The 17,194-nt window shown below is 49.4% G+C and overlaps 1 protein-coding gene across 2 annotated transcripts in view; it reads left to right on the plus strand.

Annotated features, from left to right (window-relative positions):
- RPTOR (regulatory associated protein of MTOR, complex 1) overlaps positions 1-17,194 on the plus strand; it is a 322,527-nt gene that overhangs the window by 217,964 nt on the left and 87,369 nt on the right. For both annotated transcript variants that reach the window (XM_010856300.1, XM_010856301.1), the window contains exons 8-10: positions 1,885-1,985; positions 2,479-2,623; positions 11,486-11,561. In XM_010856300.1, the coding sequence (XP_010854602.1) occupies positions 1,885-1,985; positions 2,479-2,623; positions 11,486-11,561 (322 nt within the window). The remainder of the gene's footprint in view (positions 1-1,884; positions 1,986-2,478; positions 2,624-11,485; positions 11,562-17,194) is intronic.

Here is a 17,194-nt window from a genome sequence, read left to right on the forward strand (position 1 = left end):
TTATGAAATCTTGTGCTTTTCACGTAAAAGCTAATCTGTGGTTAACACTGTGGGTTTAACTTTTCAAAGAACCACTTTGATTATTAATGAAATTGGGGGGAGGGTACAGGTGAAAGAAACTTTAGTAACAAAATGTGTCCTGGACTTGATGCTCTGTGCTAGACCTTTCTTCGTAGTCCTGCGTTGCTTACCCAGATGGCTTCCAGAGTGGGTTAGGTTTTGCTGTTCTTTAGGATCAAATACGGAAAGGAAAACAGGAACAAGTAGTTTCTGAAGTGACTTAATTCTGAATGACATGGAAAGAAAGGGAAGTGGGATTCACTTCCCAGTTGTCATCCATTCCGGGCTGCCGAATGCAGAAGGTAGGTCTCACAATGATTGGTTGGTTGTTAAGTTTGAATGATTCCCAGGTTGTCTGGAATCAGTTGGCTGATGGCTTGGTCTGTGATTTCATGATAAGCTTAGTGAAAAAACATCAGTAGAATTTTCAGGAGGTTTTAGTGGGAGTCTAGTTTTATAATTATCTGCCGGCAATTGTCATAAGGTGAGGGTTTTCAAAACCCACCTAAATGCACACTGACCTGCACCTGACATAGAGTGGCTTCCGCTCCTCCGATGGCTCAGCTGTGTCACTTCACCTTACTCAAGGGGCACTGTTCACGCCCCTGACATCTTTGGTCTTAATTTGAAAATAAACCTCAGCAGACCTTCCTTCGTCCAAGAACGCACTCCTGTCTCCACCAGCTGCCAGGGCGAGGAGGCGGGTGAGCAGGGAGAGTGTTGCCACTGCCTCACTGCGGGGTTTTCCTCCTGATCAGCTTTCCTTGGGGGTGTTCTGTGTAATTATGTCAGCATGGTTATTTGTCCCACTTCTTTACTTAATGTTACAAAGCAGTCTTTTCCCCATATCATTAAAATATTCATAAACAACAGTTTACTAACTTGTAGTTATTTCATCGTGGTTGTTCCATAATTAATCATTTCTTTATTATTGGTCACATAGGTAGTTTCTTCCTCTTCACTGTTATAAATAAAACATTGGAAAAATATAACTTGTTTACACATTCTTCATTTCTGGTTCAAGACTGATTCCTAGGAGCAGACTTACTGAAGAAAGGATACAGACCTGAAGGATTGTGCCACCATACACACCCAAAGTGTTGTATGTGAGTGGCCACAAGCGGAGCATCACTCAGGAGTGTTGCCTGGTTGTCCATTGGGTTTTGTCTTGCTATGTTCAAATTTCCCTGTGGGGGTGGGGAATTAAGCCCAGCTCCCCTCACGTGCCCCACTGGGAGGCCTGGGCCGCAGCCGGCCCGCCTCTCATGTCCTCACCGCTGGCATTTTCAGCCCAGCGATGCTCGCCCTGTGAACTTAAGAGGCAGAATCTAGGCCTGAGTAAGTTTGTTTGATGTTGAACAGGTGAATGTGTGGTGAAGGGCTGGGCCCACAGAGGAGGTCTGGCCTTTACCCTTGGCTTCTGGGAAGTGACCTGTGTCCAGCCCAAGAGGAGTGTCTTGATTCGAGTACAGGGCCAGTCCACCCAGAGGCTGAGAGTAAGCCTGTGGTGAGCTGCAGGGCTCCAGGGGCTCCCCTGGTCAGAGTTGCTTTACGCCTGTCGTCACACATGAGTGCTGGAGAGGCCACACCTGCTCCTTCTGTACAGATGGGGAGGGGAAGAAAGTGCAGTGGAAGCTGAACTTCAAGATGTGAGGTTGGACATCCAGGAGTCTCAAAAATCCCAGCGAGGCACAGAGGTCCTCCCAGTATGGCCAAGCCTCCCCCACCCCTGGTCTGATGTGCTGTCCCCTCACTCCTTCTTTTCCCACCACCTCCTGCCTCCATCACCTGTTTCTGTCGCTGTGGCTATTTTGTGTTTTCTAGGATTCCCGGGCGGCTGAATGACAGGAGGACCCCCCTGGGCGAGCTGAACTGGATCTTCACAGCCATCACGGACACGATTGCGTGGAACGTGCTTCCTCGGGGTGAGGCGCCCGGCCATGGGTTGGCGGGAGGGCTGCTGCCCCGGAGTCAGGAGACTCTGGCCCTGGGATGTGAGAGAAGTCAGAAGGGATGACCGTGTTCCTCTCAGTGAAGAAACCTGAGGAGGTGGGCGGGAGAGGGCAGGAACCCCAGAGGTTCTTCGAGGATGAAGAGCATCTAGAGAAGCATCTGCTTTGGCGCTTAGTGTTTTCAGGGCAGATTCAAGGCTCATCTTCATGGAACATCCGTATTTCTTACATCTGCAGTTACTACTGTAGTATAAGGAGCCTTTGTGTTTTCTGTTGATAGTTGCTTGGGTTCTGCTGTTTGTTCCAGTTACATATGTAACAGATGTAGGTTACTGCCAGTGGAAAATGTGCATGTCAGTCCCAACCTGCTTGTGGCAAATTCTGATAGAAGTAAGTTTGTATATTTGGATTTAAATGCTGGGCATGAGTCACTGAAGACAAATTCTTATCTTTTCTCTGCCCTCAGATCTCTTCCAAAAGCTCTTCAGACAGGACCTGTTGGTGGCTAGTCTGTTTCGAAATTTTTTATTGGCAGAAAGAATCATGAGGTCATATAACTGCACCCCCGTCAGCAGTCCACGCCTACCCCCCACGTACATGCACGCCATGTGGTAAGTGTTTCTTGCTGGACCAGTGTCAGTTTCTCTAAGGAGTGTGCTTTTTCCATTTCTTTCTTTTTTTTTTTTTTTTAATTTGGCTGCATCAGGTCTTAGTTATGGCACATGGGCTTAATTCCTCCACAGTGTGTGGGATCTTCGTTCTTCAACCAGGGATCAAACCCATATCCCCTGAACTACCAGGGGAGTCCCTCCCATTTCTGAGATAGTCCAAGTGTAAGGGAATTACCTGAGCAAAATAGGAAGACGTGCCTCCAAGCATGGAGTCCTGGGTTGGGCACTCAGCTCTGCCTGAGTCCCCTGCAGAAGAACAGGTGCCTCTGAGGGTCGTCCAAGGCCGAACGGGACCAGTGCCTCCAGAGGCACTGTGGTTCATGGCTCAGATGGAGAGGGCCTGTGGGTGAGTTTCTGACTCTGTAAGGGCTCGTACTGAGGAAGGAAACTGCCAGCTGAGTTCATGAAGCGTGTCCAAGATTGCTCCAGAGATTGAAAACTGCTGGGTTCATGACCAGGTCATTTGCATGCTTATTTCATACATGCATGCATGTATACACACACACTCACACACACAAGTGTGATCTCTATGACACTTTTATGTTGATTATAAATTTCCTTCAAAACTGGGTTACTGTTCCTTACACTACTGCTAGTAGTAAGCACCGTATTATAACAATATTAATGGAAATTGTTTTGAATCTAGACATTATATCTGAAGGCGTTTGATTTCTTCTCATTTCCATGCTTTTGTGACACAAGCAGAGTTTGAGGACATACTGAAAAGGGGCAGTAAGAAAGGAAAATGAGTCTTAGTTATATCCATCTGGGAGAAACCCTAATGCAAAATATTTTAGAAGAGTAATTCACTTCTTTTTAGCCCCCAAAACCACTTTCCTCATACTGGGAAAGATTGAGGGCAGGAGGAAAAGAGGGCAACAAAGGATGAGGTGGTTGGATGGCATCACCAACTCAATGGACGTGAGTTTGAGCGAATTCCGGGAGATAGTGAAGGACAGGGAAGCCTGGCGTGCTGTGTAGTCCATGGGGTCACAAAGAGTCAGACATAACTCAGCGACTGAACAACAGCAAAAACCACTTTATGGTGTATTTTCAGGTTCATTTGGAGTGGTGGTTTTTTTCTTTTTAAATATTTGCATGACCACTTTCCCCTGACTCTGGAAGCCCCAAGAACCAAGAAGGAGGTGGTACACTCCCCTCCTCTTATCCACTTGAGGAATATCAGAAATTAGCATTTTTATGTATGAGATAAATCAAGATGCACTATGCTGCCGAAGCGCCAGACTGTAAACAGAAATCAAGTTAAAACATGCCTCATCCATATCCTTTGTAAGAGCTTGTAGCATAAACTAGAGAACAAGTTATGAAGAAACAGAGGAACAGGAGTAGACCGCCACGGAAGAGTCGCTCTGCAGCTGTTTAGATCCTGTGAGAACAGACCGGCAGAACAGCCGATGCAGCTTCCTTCCCTCCATGATTAGAACTAGGAGCGGGAGTGGGGGGAAAAGCCTCTCTAATGCTTAGGATGAATAATTAGAAGACCCACATTTCTGAAAGAGGAAATCCTCAAAACAGCCTTATCCTGTTAAAAAAAGAAAAAGTGGTGCCTTAAGTTCTATTACTTTTGAATCAGGTTTTTATAAAATATGTATTATTAAAGAGGAAAGAATAAGGAAAAAGAGCTAAACAGTGTCAGTGTTGTGTCTAGTCATGGATAGAAAACTATTTAAATCACAGGAAATAGGCCTCACACCAGCCACCCAGTGTGAAGGGCCTCCTGGGCCACCACGGTCACTTGGGCTACTGGCCAAGCAGATCCCCAGGAGACAGAAATACAGGATGGACAGAGGGCACCAGCTTTTAGCAAGAAGCAGCCTAAGTCCTCCCCTCCACCTTGTTGCCCACCCCGTGGCAAGTCCATGGGACAGTCGTCTCTGTGTGCATGTTTCTCTGGATGTGAAACTGCCTCTTCTAAGGTGTGCTCAGCTGCACAGAGTAATAACAGTGTCTGGTCCTGGAGAAAAGAAGTAGAACCAGAGCCAGAGCTGAGAGCAGACAGAACAGGCAGGGAAGAGGGCAGCAGGAGAAGCGGGCCCGGAGAGCAGGCACCTGGAGAGCACAGTACAGAATGGTGACACCTGTGTCTCTTCATCCCCCATGGAGCTTTCTCTAGTGTTGGCCTCTTAGAACATGTCTGAATCCTGGAATTTGCATAAATTCTGTTTAATACAAGGTGCAAATGCTAACAGCAGCATCTCATAATCCTGCCCATCTCTCTTATTGATTTCCATGCCCACCTCGAAAACTGAGAGTATGGCCCTCTCACCTGCAAGTTTAGCTCTCTGTGAACCTCATAAAACAGATCCTCATTTGTATATATTCATTGTGCAGAGAAACGTGAGCTAATAAAGCAACCCACAGAGGCCCAGATAAATGCAGGGAAAGATCCTCTGGTCTCCCGGGGCATGTGAAATTGCTAGCAGTCATACATGCACCTTTGGGTCTTTCTGCTTCTCTGGGTCCAGCCTGCCTGCACACTCCAGGGGCCCTTTGCAGCTGATAAGCTCCCTAGGACTTGAGTACAGTCTAGTCCCTCAGGCTGCATGGTCTGCCATCCTGCAAAGCACCGTCTATAGCCTGAATCCCTCCCTCCTCCCTCCTCCCTTTTAGGCAAATTCTGGATGTTGCATGGTGGGGTCCATGGGAAATGGACTCGGAGGGGGATCAGTGTAGGATGCTGTGAGGGAAGGTTCCTGGGATCACCTCCCTGGATGGGGAGGCAGCCTGACCCCTGACTGTCCAGCCTTGACCAGCACATTCCCTACCTGGCAGTTCTGAACCCTGGTATCTCCCACTTCACTCCAGCCCCTGCTGCCCTGTCCACTTTGCATCTGCCCATCTCAGTTCAGGAGGAGGACTAAGCAGGTTGCTGAGGGGGACTGGTGAAACAGTCAGGCTTTGACAAGGAAAGCTGTTTGTCAGAATGTTAGCTTTAAGAAGGGAAGCCAGAGGCAACCCTAGTACCTAATAGAACAAAGATGTAATTGAAATACATATACTTGAAAAAATACAAGCCATCTTAAAATTTTATGAAGATTATTTATTATTATGCAAAATATATGTTAAATGACAAAAACAGAACACCAGACTGTATCAGCAATATAATTATTTCTGTGTTATGCATGGGCAAGAGGGCTAGGTAGAATTATAACAAGATGCTAATGGTGTTAATACCAGGACCAGAGGATTGGAGTGAGAATGCTCTCTTTTAAAATTTGATAGATATTACTCCTGTAATTAAAAATCTACATGTATATGTTTTAAGCCTTTGAAACACTAAAGCTATTTTTTTTTAATTAAGTCATTAAGGTTGAGATATTCCTTGTCAAAAACAAAAAACTGGAGACAGAAGAATCATTGGGTGCTTCTTTGCATGAAAAAAAAATGTGTAACTAGTAGAAATCCCTGAGGATTAGTACCTGTACTTGATCTCATTTGATATTTGATATTTTTTAAATGTTGTGGAAAGAGCTCATTAAAACCCTAAATTGGAAATCACTCAGATGGGTTTGACTCCATCCTGTGTTTGTTACTATACACGGGATTGCTACTGCAACACCAATTGCCGCAATAATTTAATTTAGCATGTAGTTGCACGCTCACTATGCACAGGGCACCGGGAGGCCTTGTCAAGATCATTGTAAAGATCATTAAAAAGCCATTCTAGGAAAGGTACGAAGTAATGCCTGAGCATCTATTGGATATCAAGCACTGGTGACCCAGCCTGGACACATTGTGTGTTCCCAGGTGGGCATCAAGCCCTTACACACGGCCCTCGTGTCACCACAGACACAGACTCAGGGTTGGACTGTGTGGGTCCTGGTGTCGTGTCCACCACCACTTATGGGAAGGGCCCCATCGGGGTGTGGGCGTGAAGAGAGGGCTTCAGAAACATGCAGGGTACAGAGCAGGCTGGTACCCAGAGTATGTTCCCCACTGGGGTGGAAGGAAGGGCCTCAGGCAGTAGGAAATCTCTGTCCCTCGTTCGCTCCCATGGCAGACACTTCACGTCCTCGGGGCTTCGAAGGGGGGACACACAGAGAGGGTGGCCTTCAGACCTCAAAATGAAAGGCGGAGGAGTTGTCAAGGAGCGCGGTGGTGTGGCGAGAGCCGGGCTGCATCATGTGCATCGTGGAGCCCCAACCGCAGCTTTTAAAGAGCAGCCAAAAACCTGTATTCTCATCTATTATTTCCTATTTTAAAGTGTTGGTATCTAATATAGCATTTTTAAAAAAACATTCTGAGGGCCAGACTAAATGCTTGGGTACCAGATGCAGCCAGTGGGCTGTCCACTAGGGACTCTGGGCCAGGCTGGGATGCCTGAGTTTGAAATTGGGAGTACAGCTTCTTGGTGGCCCAGGGACCCTGAAACACTTGATAACCACGTGCAGGGCTTAAAGGTGGGGTGGGGCCAGGGTGCTCTGCTCACCCAGGTCTTGGTGTGGCCTGTCCTGCTCTGCATGTCCACAGCCAAAGGTTCTCCAAGTGGGGATCTTTTTCTGAAATCTAATATCGTGGCTTCTGATCTTTATATTCTGAGAAATGCCAAATAGGTAAGTCTAAATTAGGTCTTTTCATACAGAAATCAGAGGAGATGAGATTTCACGGGAGGAGAATCGCAGGCATATAACACATCCTCCCCCGATGGGGTTCTTCCTAACAGTGCCAGCTTGAGCCTGTAGCCAGATAAATGTTAGTCAAGCCCATTAAAAATGTTGAAAATTATACCATTAACCTACTTTGATCTGGAATCGAATATAAAATCAGGCTTTAGATTGAAGAAGTAACATGCTCGTAGGAGCATGATCATGCAGTGAAAGAGAGAAATGTCGATCAGAAGCCAGATGGCAGGTCCCTGAGACATGGGGACCAACCAGAGCAGCCTGCACCCTCTCGGCATGGGGCTTCTCCGTAGGAGCAGAACCATGGCCTGGGTCTCCAGAGGATGAGCCTCCCCACTGATCAGAGGGACAGCGGCTCCTCCTGGAGGGTCATGGCGCTTGGGCTAGGAATTTGACCAGCCCTCCAGTTGGACCATGCTACCGTGTTGTAGATCTAGGGAGGAGAAAACCACTCAGTATGGGTGATAACCTTTATTTATTTATGAAATCATTCAGAACTGTCTCATGCCAAGTCAGAGACCACAGATACTTCATATAAACTCCAGGTCAAGCAGCTGCATACGGCATGCAGCCACATCAAGGGACCCTGACTTGCTTAGGATGGATAGACTCCCAGGTGTTTTCCCTCCTCACCTGGAAGTGGGCAGAGGTACTGGTTAGAATACTGGTTAGTTGGTAATGCCAGATCCAGTGGCTTTACAAATGGGAGTTTGATCCTCTTTCCTGTATAGCCAAGTGGCTCACTTGAGCGACACAGGTCTCCACTCTCCCCAGTGGCTGTGTGTGGCACCTGGTCTACGGAGGCTGGGGGTGTGATCTCTGTCATGGGTAGCAGGCATCCAGCTCACAGTCCTGTCCTTAGGGGAGGTAGGAGAGCTGTGATGCAAAGGCAGGAGCATGTGAGGCTTGGAAACCAGAAAGGTCATATTCTCCTGCACTCGGGTTCACCAGCCGCCCCTGAGATCTAGGCTCCTGGACGGTGAAGCATTGCCATGGGCTTTTAGCAGAGCTCATGCAGGTGATGAAACCCTGGACAACAATGCCCACAGCTCTTTCTCCTACCTGGTAAATTGGCCAAAGTCTGTTCGTCCCAAGGGAGTGCACAGCCAGGAGTTGGAAAGAGCATTCCTAATAAATAATTTACTGTCTAGTTACTGTGTTCCTTGGGTGGTGATGAAGAGGCTGAATTTTCAGCAGGGGGAGGCAGGGAACAAAGCCTAACAAAAATTGAGGTTAAAACATGAAGTCATACACATTCACACTTTGCTTCAGGCTGGGGGCGCCGATGATGAAATGCTCAGCGCCCGGCTCCTGTTTAATTTTTAATGTGAAGCCATCGGGGAGCCGTTCGCTTTCACTTTCAATTTCAGCAGGTCCTGAAACCTTGCGTTCCTCCACAGTAATAACCTGTGTGTTCCATCCCATCAAGGGAGCCTGGCTGACTGACTGATCAGTGCAGATGGAGCCGGGCGCTCTTGGAAGGCTCTCCTCACGGCCCACTCCTTGGGTGCCTGCCATCTTAGGCCCGTTTCCTGAAAACCCGAGCTCTTGCCTGGATGGCACGTTCTCTAGGCCGTGATTCATCGGCAGCCCACGGCTCAGGGCCTCGCTGCTCTGAGCCTCGGGGGCGGGGAGCCCGGGGTCCTCCCTCCGGGGAGGGTGGGGTGCAGCTGGCGCGGCTGGTCCCAGGGGCTGTGGGAAGTGCGAACGCAGACACCTCCCAAGTTCCACGCTCGCCTGGGTGCCAGGGTTTTAAGGACTCGCTTTCCCACTTTCCCTTAGTGAGAATCCCAAATTAAGACTCCCAAGTTCGTTTTGATTTTACCCTAGAAAATGTAGCCAGTTTTAACCAACTGAATAGATGCTCAGCAGAGGGTACCTTTGTGCTGTTGAAAAGCCCGCCGTGTGATCAAAGGCTTGATGGGAACTCTGAGGTCCTCAGCCTGACCTTTTCCTTGTGTACAGTCAACAACCACAGGCCCCAAAGAGAGACCGGCTTGCCCAGCGCCAGCCTGCCGCTCTCTCCCGCCCCTGCCTGGGGCTCACGGCAGCCTCACTGCGTGCTGGTAGTCTGTTTGGCCTCTTGGTGTCCAGCAGGTCTTCAGTGCTCCCCCACATCCTCCTTCCTCCCCTGTCCTCCTCAGTGCCTTGAACGGAGCCCCTTGTCCCCATCCCCTCTCACTTAGGCAGCTGTGCCCCTGCAGACATGGCCCCTCCTCGCTCCCGGTGAAGCAGGCAAGACACCTCTTTCCTTTCAGGCCAGGAGTCTCCTCTGAGCTGCTTTTCTGGCACAGAAATGTGCAGCTGGCAGAGGACTCGACCCTCCTCAGTGGCTGGACGCAGGTTGGGGCCAGCCCTTAGGAGGTGGCAGGCCAGACAGCGCACACTCCTCAGACGATTGTCGCCCAGGGCCTGCTGCAGCTTCGTCGGGTTTTGTTTCGCTCCTTGGAGAGGTCTGAGGGCTGTTGGTCTCACCAGGGCAGCCTAGTTTCTGATACTTTGTCTAGGACACCCCAGCAGGAATATTATTAACGGTTTACAATTCTTGCCTCCTGAATTTGAGGAGATGGTTCTGGAAGAAGGCATGGAAGCCTGCTGTACAGAAGGCGCAGTTTCCTGGTGCCCCCTACAGTGAAGTGGCTCTATCAAGACCACCAATTGCCCCAGACCTCCCCGCCCACAGCACCTCCCCCATCTGGTGCTCACTTTTCTTCTTCTAACTCCTGAAGTTGAAACTTTTAATTTGATTAAATTCAATGAATCTTCATAGAGCTTAATTACAATAATTGACTTTGCTTCTGTCTTAACAAAGAGTAAGCGGCTCCCTCAATGCCACAGAATAACCATCTCGCCTGCAGGCTGGGCACTTATTGAGCATATGGGAGCTATTTATTGCCCGTACTTTGAGGCACTTTTGATTATCTCCTGATTGCCTCTTAATTAGATTGGAGGGGGAAGGGCAGGCTTGTGCAGAAGGGGCCAGTCTGGGCAAAAGAAAGATACTCCATATACTCGAAAAAGAGTTTTCTAGTCTTTCTGTTCAACTTCCATTTTGTTTTTCTGGATATTTTCCTTTTTTGTTCCTATTTTGACCATTTATGAAGACCCATGAGAAAACCCTCTTGCACACAAACAGGCAGTTATTAGTCTAAATAAACCTAACGTGGAATCCTTGTATGTGTCAGGGCATTGTAGTAGGAGGAGATTGCCATACCAGAAACAAAACCCCATGTTCAGACCATCACTTCCAAGAGGAGCACATTTCTAAAAGAAAGGGAAGTCTGAGTCAGAGAATCTTTATATCCTTGGGAATCCACGCTCAGATTGAGACCACAGAGAAAGGAAGAGACTTGTTTGTGTCCACTTTAGAGTCAATGTTGGCTGTTGCCAGGAAACAGCAGGCCTCTGTATATGTCCCTCGATGTCATCCACCTGCTGAGGTTTTCACAGGACCCTGTGCAGGAGACACAATCACTAGCCCACCTCACAGGCGGTGAAACTGACCCTTGGGAGGTGATGCCATGACCCAGTCAATGTGGCCTTGTCTTGCACATCTTGTAGTGGGTGGAGCCAGGTCCAGCACCACAGGAAGCTGGAAAAGGTGACCAAGCCCAGCCATCGAGAGGCTGCTGCCTCCCCGCATACAAGGCACCACCCATCTCATCCCCAGTGGTTTGCATTGCACACAGGTTCCCACTACCCACAGAGGGGTGCAGCAGCCACAAGGACAGGGGACAGTTCTAGCTGTGGGTGGGCCAAGGGAGACCCTTTCTCCCAGCCCCACTTGCCCTGTCTCTGGTGAAGCGCCTCAGCCTGACCACAGCCTTTCATGGCCAGTTTGTGTGTGATGCTGCCCCAGTCTGGCCACCCAGAGCCCCAACTGCCACATTAGGTGGGCTCAAGTTGGGGCAGAAGCTGTGTAGTTAGAACGTGGACAAGTCCCTTTATTTTTCCTGAGCTCTTTCTCCTTTTAATTTGAAGAGAAAAGCTGTCATCAACAAAATGGCTTTAGTGCTGCCAGCCGAGAGTTCCTCGCCTCCTGTGCCCCCACTGGCAGCTCCACCCTGACTCAGCCGCTCACGGGCTCCTCTGCTGTCAGGGCCCCTGTGGGTGAGCCTGTCAGTAATGCTTCGTGGGTCCCTGTCTGCTCTCTCTCCAGGCAAGCCTGGGACCTGGCCGTGGACATCTGTCTCTCCCAGCTGCCGACCATCATCGAAGAAGGCACAGCGTTTCGGGTGAGTCCCATTTCCCCCCCTACCCAGGGCATCCTGCTTGGTCCCTGCAGCTGTTTCTCTGACCACCTGGCCTTCAAAGCCCCTGTTTGGGTGTCAGAGACAGCCCTCACCCACCTGGGAGAAGATTTATTAGCCAGAAGCTTAAAAGATTGCTCCAACCAGGGGTTATTTAAAGTTAGATTATGAAACAGTCAGCTCTTAAAGATGTCTTCTCTGTAGTGTTGTTGTCTTGAGTCTGTTTTTCTTAGCGTGCACTCCTTGATAGCGGGTTCTCAGCCTTTCACTGTGAACAGTGCTCGAGACTCTCAGCCCTGAGGGGATGTCTGGTTGTCCTTGAGTTCATCTGGTGTCACTCGTGGCCCCTGAGGCAAATTGACTCTCCCCTCTTCCCAGGGGACTTGGCAGCAGCTCACCAAGGGTCTCCTCTTGCCTCCTTTCCCCACACAGCGCCCGTTTTTATTCAAAATTTGCTCATTTGCTGAGTGTTTGCTGTGCATCAGATACCATGTCTGGGTGCATGTGGGTGAGACCCAGTCCCTTCTCTCAAGAAACCTGTGAAAAAGAGAACAACCACCCCTCAAGTTAGAACACAGTTAGACCCCCCCACCCCAACCCTGACCCCCCAAGGGACCAGGCAGGCATTCGGGACTGGGGGTAAATGGGCTGGGGGGAGTGGAAGGAAGCAGGTGGCTCCAAGCCGTCCCCTGAAGGGGATGGAGGGTGGGGCTTGCAGGTCGGAGTTATTGGCTTTTTCTCTCCACACCGTCTTCTCTGGTCCTGTTGAAGAGACTGCAGTGGGCAGCTGTTTCCTTATTTTTAAATGGGAATTATAGTTGTATCCAATTCAAGGAGCATGTGAGGACTGGAGGGCAGAGCCTGGCACATGGTACCTGCTGGACATGAGGGTTCCTGACCTTTGGTGTAGTCACACAGCTTTGACCGAGGTCAGAGGCACCCACATCTCACTGCAAAGGCTTTTCATTTTTAGTGCACATCACGGTCATCAGGGAAGCTTTGAACCTTACTGAGTCAGGGGCCTGGGTGGGGGTGGGGGTGTGTGTGTGTGTATATCTCAGGGGGTGTATGTGCATGTATATTGTGTGCCTGCGTGTATTTTTGGGGTATGGGTGTGTGTGTTCTCTGTCGGGTGTGTGTACATGTGTGCATATCTGTGGGGGGTGTTTTATATGTGTGTGTGTTAACCCCTCAGATGATTTCAATGCCTCCAAGACTGGGGTACCTGGACTACGAGGTCCTCCCTCCCAATTTTGTCTTATCTTTTGTCCCCTCCTTTATTGCTGGAATCTTTCCCATTTTATTATGAACGTTTTCAAACCTACAGCAAAGTTGGAAGAATTCTGCAGCAAGATCCTGTCTGCCCCCCGCTGGGTTCTCCACCAGCGTTTGCAGTGCCCACTCCAGCAGCTCCCGCACCTCCACCCACCTTTCCTTTAATGCGCTTGGAGGAAGCCAAAACTGGCCTTGCATCTTGAACCCAGAAGTGGGAGCTGGCAGGACCTTCACGTGTCTCCCACCCATGTATTTGATGTTGCCGGGGAACCCTAATCCCTGAGGCAGTGACAAGTCCCCATAGGGAACAGTCCTGGACCCCTGCCCCTCACGAGCTCCACCTACACAGGGACAGGGCTGTTAACACATGCACACGTGTTTGGGAACCTCGTTCAACTCGTGCTTTTTTGTGCTCTGTGCCTGATTTTCCTTTTACCGTCGGGGTGGGAGCTGCACACTCCGGGGTAATAAAGTCCCACTGTTCCATGTCCTCACCCCTCCTTCCAGTGCCAGGCCTCCTTTCAAGGGTCTTCAGCCTCATTTCCCATCTCCTGGATTCAGGATTCTGCCTCTGGGAGCAGTGTCACCAAACTGTGATGGGGAGGGATTCCTGACAGAGCCACATGCTGGCTGTTTTATTTAGTTTCCATTCTTTTAAAAGCATAACATACACAGAGAAGACTGCAGGCATCGTACTGTGCAGCTTGATGAATTTACAAGTTGAGTGCAGTCACATACCAGCACCCAAGTCATAACATCAGCAGTCCCCTGAGGCCCCACTCTGGCCACTGCTTTCTCCGGGGCACGTGCTGCCCTGTCCAGTTTGTATTTTGGTAAATAGAATCCTTGTGTCTGGCTGCTTTCACTCAACACTATTAAATCTGTGCATTCATAGCTCATTCCTGTTATAGCCCAGAAACCTCAAAGCTCACAGTCCATCCTGTGGACCTCACAAATTGTCCTGACTACTGCCCAACCAAGATACTGGTGCCTGAGGCAGAAAGAGAAATCAGTCATGTTGGGCCTGTCTTTATATGAAATTTTGATATTTTTTTCATAATGGATTTTTACCTTTATTTTTATTTTCTTAAATACTGCTTTAAATTCCTTTTTTTTTTAACCTCAGTCACTGTGTTTTTGGTGTCCCCCTAAGTTTTGGGCCTAGGTGGGTGGGCAGGTGTGGCCAGGTGCTGTTAATCCCTTGTGCTTGGGTACATTAGTGTCAGGTGTGCACTTGAGGAATGAAATTTCTGGTTTCCAGTTGTGCATATTTTTAGTTTCAGTAGGAAAACTGCTGGATAGTTTTCCAAAGTGGTTGTGAGTCAATTTTCAGTCCTTCCCACGATATATGAGAGTTTGAGTTGTTTCATGTCCTTGTCAATGCGTGATGTTTTCCACCTTTTTTTTTTTCCCTTCTGGCTTTTCTGGTTCCATATGTAATGGTGTTTCATTGAGATTTTATCTTGCATTTCCCTCATGGATAATAGTATTGAGCCCTGTTTCATATTTTTGTTGGCTGTTTGAATATCCTCTTTTATAAGTTGCCTGTTCAAGACTTTTGATCGTTTTTCTTTTGCATTATGTTTTTTATCAGTTTGTAGTGGTTCTGTTTATACGCTGAATACAAATCCTTTGTCACACATTGTGAATGCTGGTGGTGGTTTAATTGCTAAGTCAGGTCCGACTCTTGCAACTCCATGGATTGTAGCCTGCCAGGCTCCTCTGTCCATGGAATTCTCCAGGCAAGAACACTGGGGCAGGTTGCCATGTCCTTCTCCACGGGACATTCCTGACCCATGGGTTGAATCCATGTCTCTCTTGTCTCCTGCGCTGCAGGCAGATTCTTTACCAGCTGAGCCACCAGGGAGGCCCGACACACGTTATGTATACCTTTTTTCATTCTGTAGATTTCATTTTCACTTGTTTGATGTTTTTACTTGGTGAACAGAAGGTTCTTGTTTTACCATACCCAGCTTACCAATGTTTTTCTTTTATGGTTAGGACTTGTACCCATGTAAGAAATCTTACTTATTATGAGACAGCCAACATCAGTGTGTTTGGACCAGGGTCAGCAGGTGAGAAGAGTAAGAGTGTGTTGATATGAAGTAATTATCTTCCGTCCCCAAGGTGACAGCACAAGACAGGGTGGACTAGCCTTTGGGGTCAGGTGTGGCTCCTTGTGCCCAGAGATGGCCTTTCTGCTCTCAGTCCATCACGTCTGGTGCCTGTTTTCAGACCCCTTCCAACCCATCTAACACGTGGGCTGACCACCTGTGTTGGAATCATCCCCCTGAGGCCCAGGCCACGTAGTCACGTGACTCAGAGCCTCTGCCCACGAGCTGTGAGCTCTGCTCCAGAACACTCATCCCGGGCTCTGTGTCTTCCCCTCAAGAATCTACACGGTAGCTCTGACACACCGGGAGGTAGTCTTGAAGATTTGGCCCAAAACATTAGCTCTCTGTGAATCATCTCAGACACTCACAGGGCAGCTCTCGAGCTGTTCTGTGAAGTGTTACTTAAAATGCTGAGCCACGCTTATGCTAGGGACTGAGCTGGTTTGTCACCATCTCCGCAGCTTTAAAAAGCATGACAAACCTCACAGCACACTTCGATGAGAAGGGCTTTTCCCTCTTTGTCAGCTTTAGGTGAAAAGATCAGGAGTGTTTGTCTGTCTTTGGGGACAGAGCAGCTTCTGCAGCAGTGAACCACATGTTTGTATCCACAGGGTAAAACCAAAGTGCAGGAAAGGGGGAGAGGTGGAATTACCTGAGTTTCCCAACTCCCCTTCCCAGACTGAAGGTCCCCCTCACTCGGTACAGCTGGGGAGGGGGCACCTAACAGGACTATTGTTTTTAAACCAATCTGTGAATAACTCACACTTAACAGGAATATCACGTTGGGGGCTCCATTCCAATCCCCAGGTTGCCCTCCAAATTTGAGTAACTTCATGTATCCTGACTTTGCAAGAACATGAATTCCTGAGTGTGAAATTTCTCTGCCCAATTCTCACACGACATTGACTTCTTTACAAGGGGCACCACGGCTCTGAGCCCCAGGCCCCTCTACAGAGGGCATGGCAGGAGCGCCCCAGTCTGGCTCCCAGCCTCACTGAGCCCACCTCACCACTTGGAGTCCTCTATGAGCACATGTCCACATGTGCCAGAACCTGGGGTCAGAACCCACATCCCTGCCTTCCCATCCACCCTTCCTCTCCCTCTGGGGAACAGTGTGGGCAGAGTGGGTGGGAGGCAGAGATTTGAAATTCTGTTTGGGGCTCACAGACGATAGAGCTGCGTATTAAGTGGGGATGACCGTGTAATACAGAAAACCCAGCAGTCCTACCGCTTGGCCTCTTGGTTCTCAGAGACCTTCCGAGGGCCTAGGCCCCCTCCTACCTGAGCCGCTAATCTGAGGTTTCCCTGGTCCCTGTCATCACCACCAAAGTCATCCCCTCTGCAGGGCTTTCGAGAGGACAAGCCACCCTCCGCACCCCTGTTGCCAGGCTGGGGAAGCCCACTGTAACCTGCTTTTGTCACTGCCCTCCAGGGGCCTTAGACGCTGCCTAGCAGCTGCCCAGATATGTCTCCTTCATTCCTTCTGTCCCCTCTCTGCCCTCCATCCACGGCATCTGCTGCCTTTCCCACCTCGCTGAGAAACAGGAGCAATAGAGAGAGCCTCTGAGTCCCTCCACGCCCATTTCATCCCTACATCCCCTCCTATCTGTGTCCCTCCCGGAGGGCTCCTGCTCCCTGGTGCCTACCTGCCAGGGCTCTCGCCCAGTACCTTCTTCTCCATCAGCAATTCCCCCTCTTACAAAATATGCCCTTTTCTCCCACCTTTAGAAAGAAATGCCTGGTCACATGATCCTATCCGATCCCTTCCCCTTTGCAGCCAGATTCCTGCAAAAAACTATTCTTGAGTCTCTAAATCATCTTCCCTTCTGTTTGAACCTAGTCCAGTTGTCCTTCTGCCCACTACCACAGCACCCCCAGAACATTCTTAGTAGTCAGTCTCCAGGGCCCTCATGTCATGGTCAGCCCTGGACCTTGGTCCTGCCTGACCCTCCACATCATGACATGCTGGTGCCAACCACAGCCTTCAGCTAAATCACTCTTCCCTGGCATCCTGGCTGCTGCCTGCTCCTGCTCCCTCTACTGGCCTTGCCCTAGTGTCTCCACCTCCTTGGCCTCTTGCTCTTGGGGTGCTCCAGGGCTCAGCCCGGGGTCCCCACTCTTTCTCACGTTATAAACGAGATCTGTCTCTCCAGCCCAGACCCGTCTCCTGAACTGCAGGCTCATGAAGGCCATTCTCCCCTCCCACCCCACCCCCTGATGTCTCACTTG

The sequence above is a fragment of the Bison bison genome, unplaced genomic scaffold (genome assembly GCF_000754665.1).
Source record: "Bison bison bison isolate TAMUID 2011002044 unplaced genomic scaffold, Bison_UMD1.0 scf7180017864371, whole genome shotgun sequence".
Classification (NCBI taxonomy): domain Eukaryota; kingdom Metazoa; phylum Chordata; class Mammalia; order Artiodactyla; family Bovidae; genus Bison; species Bison bison.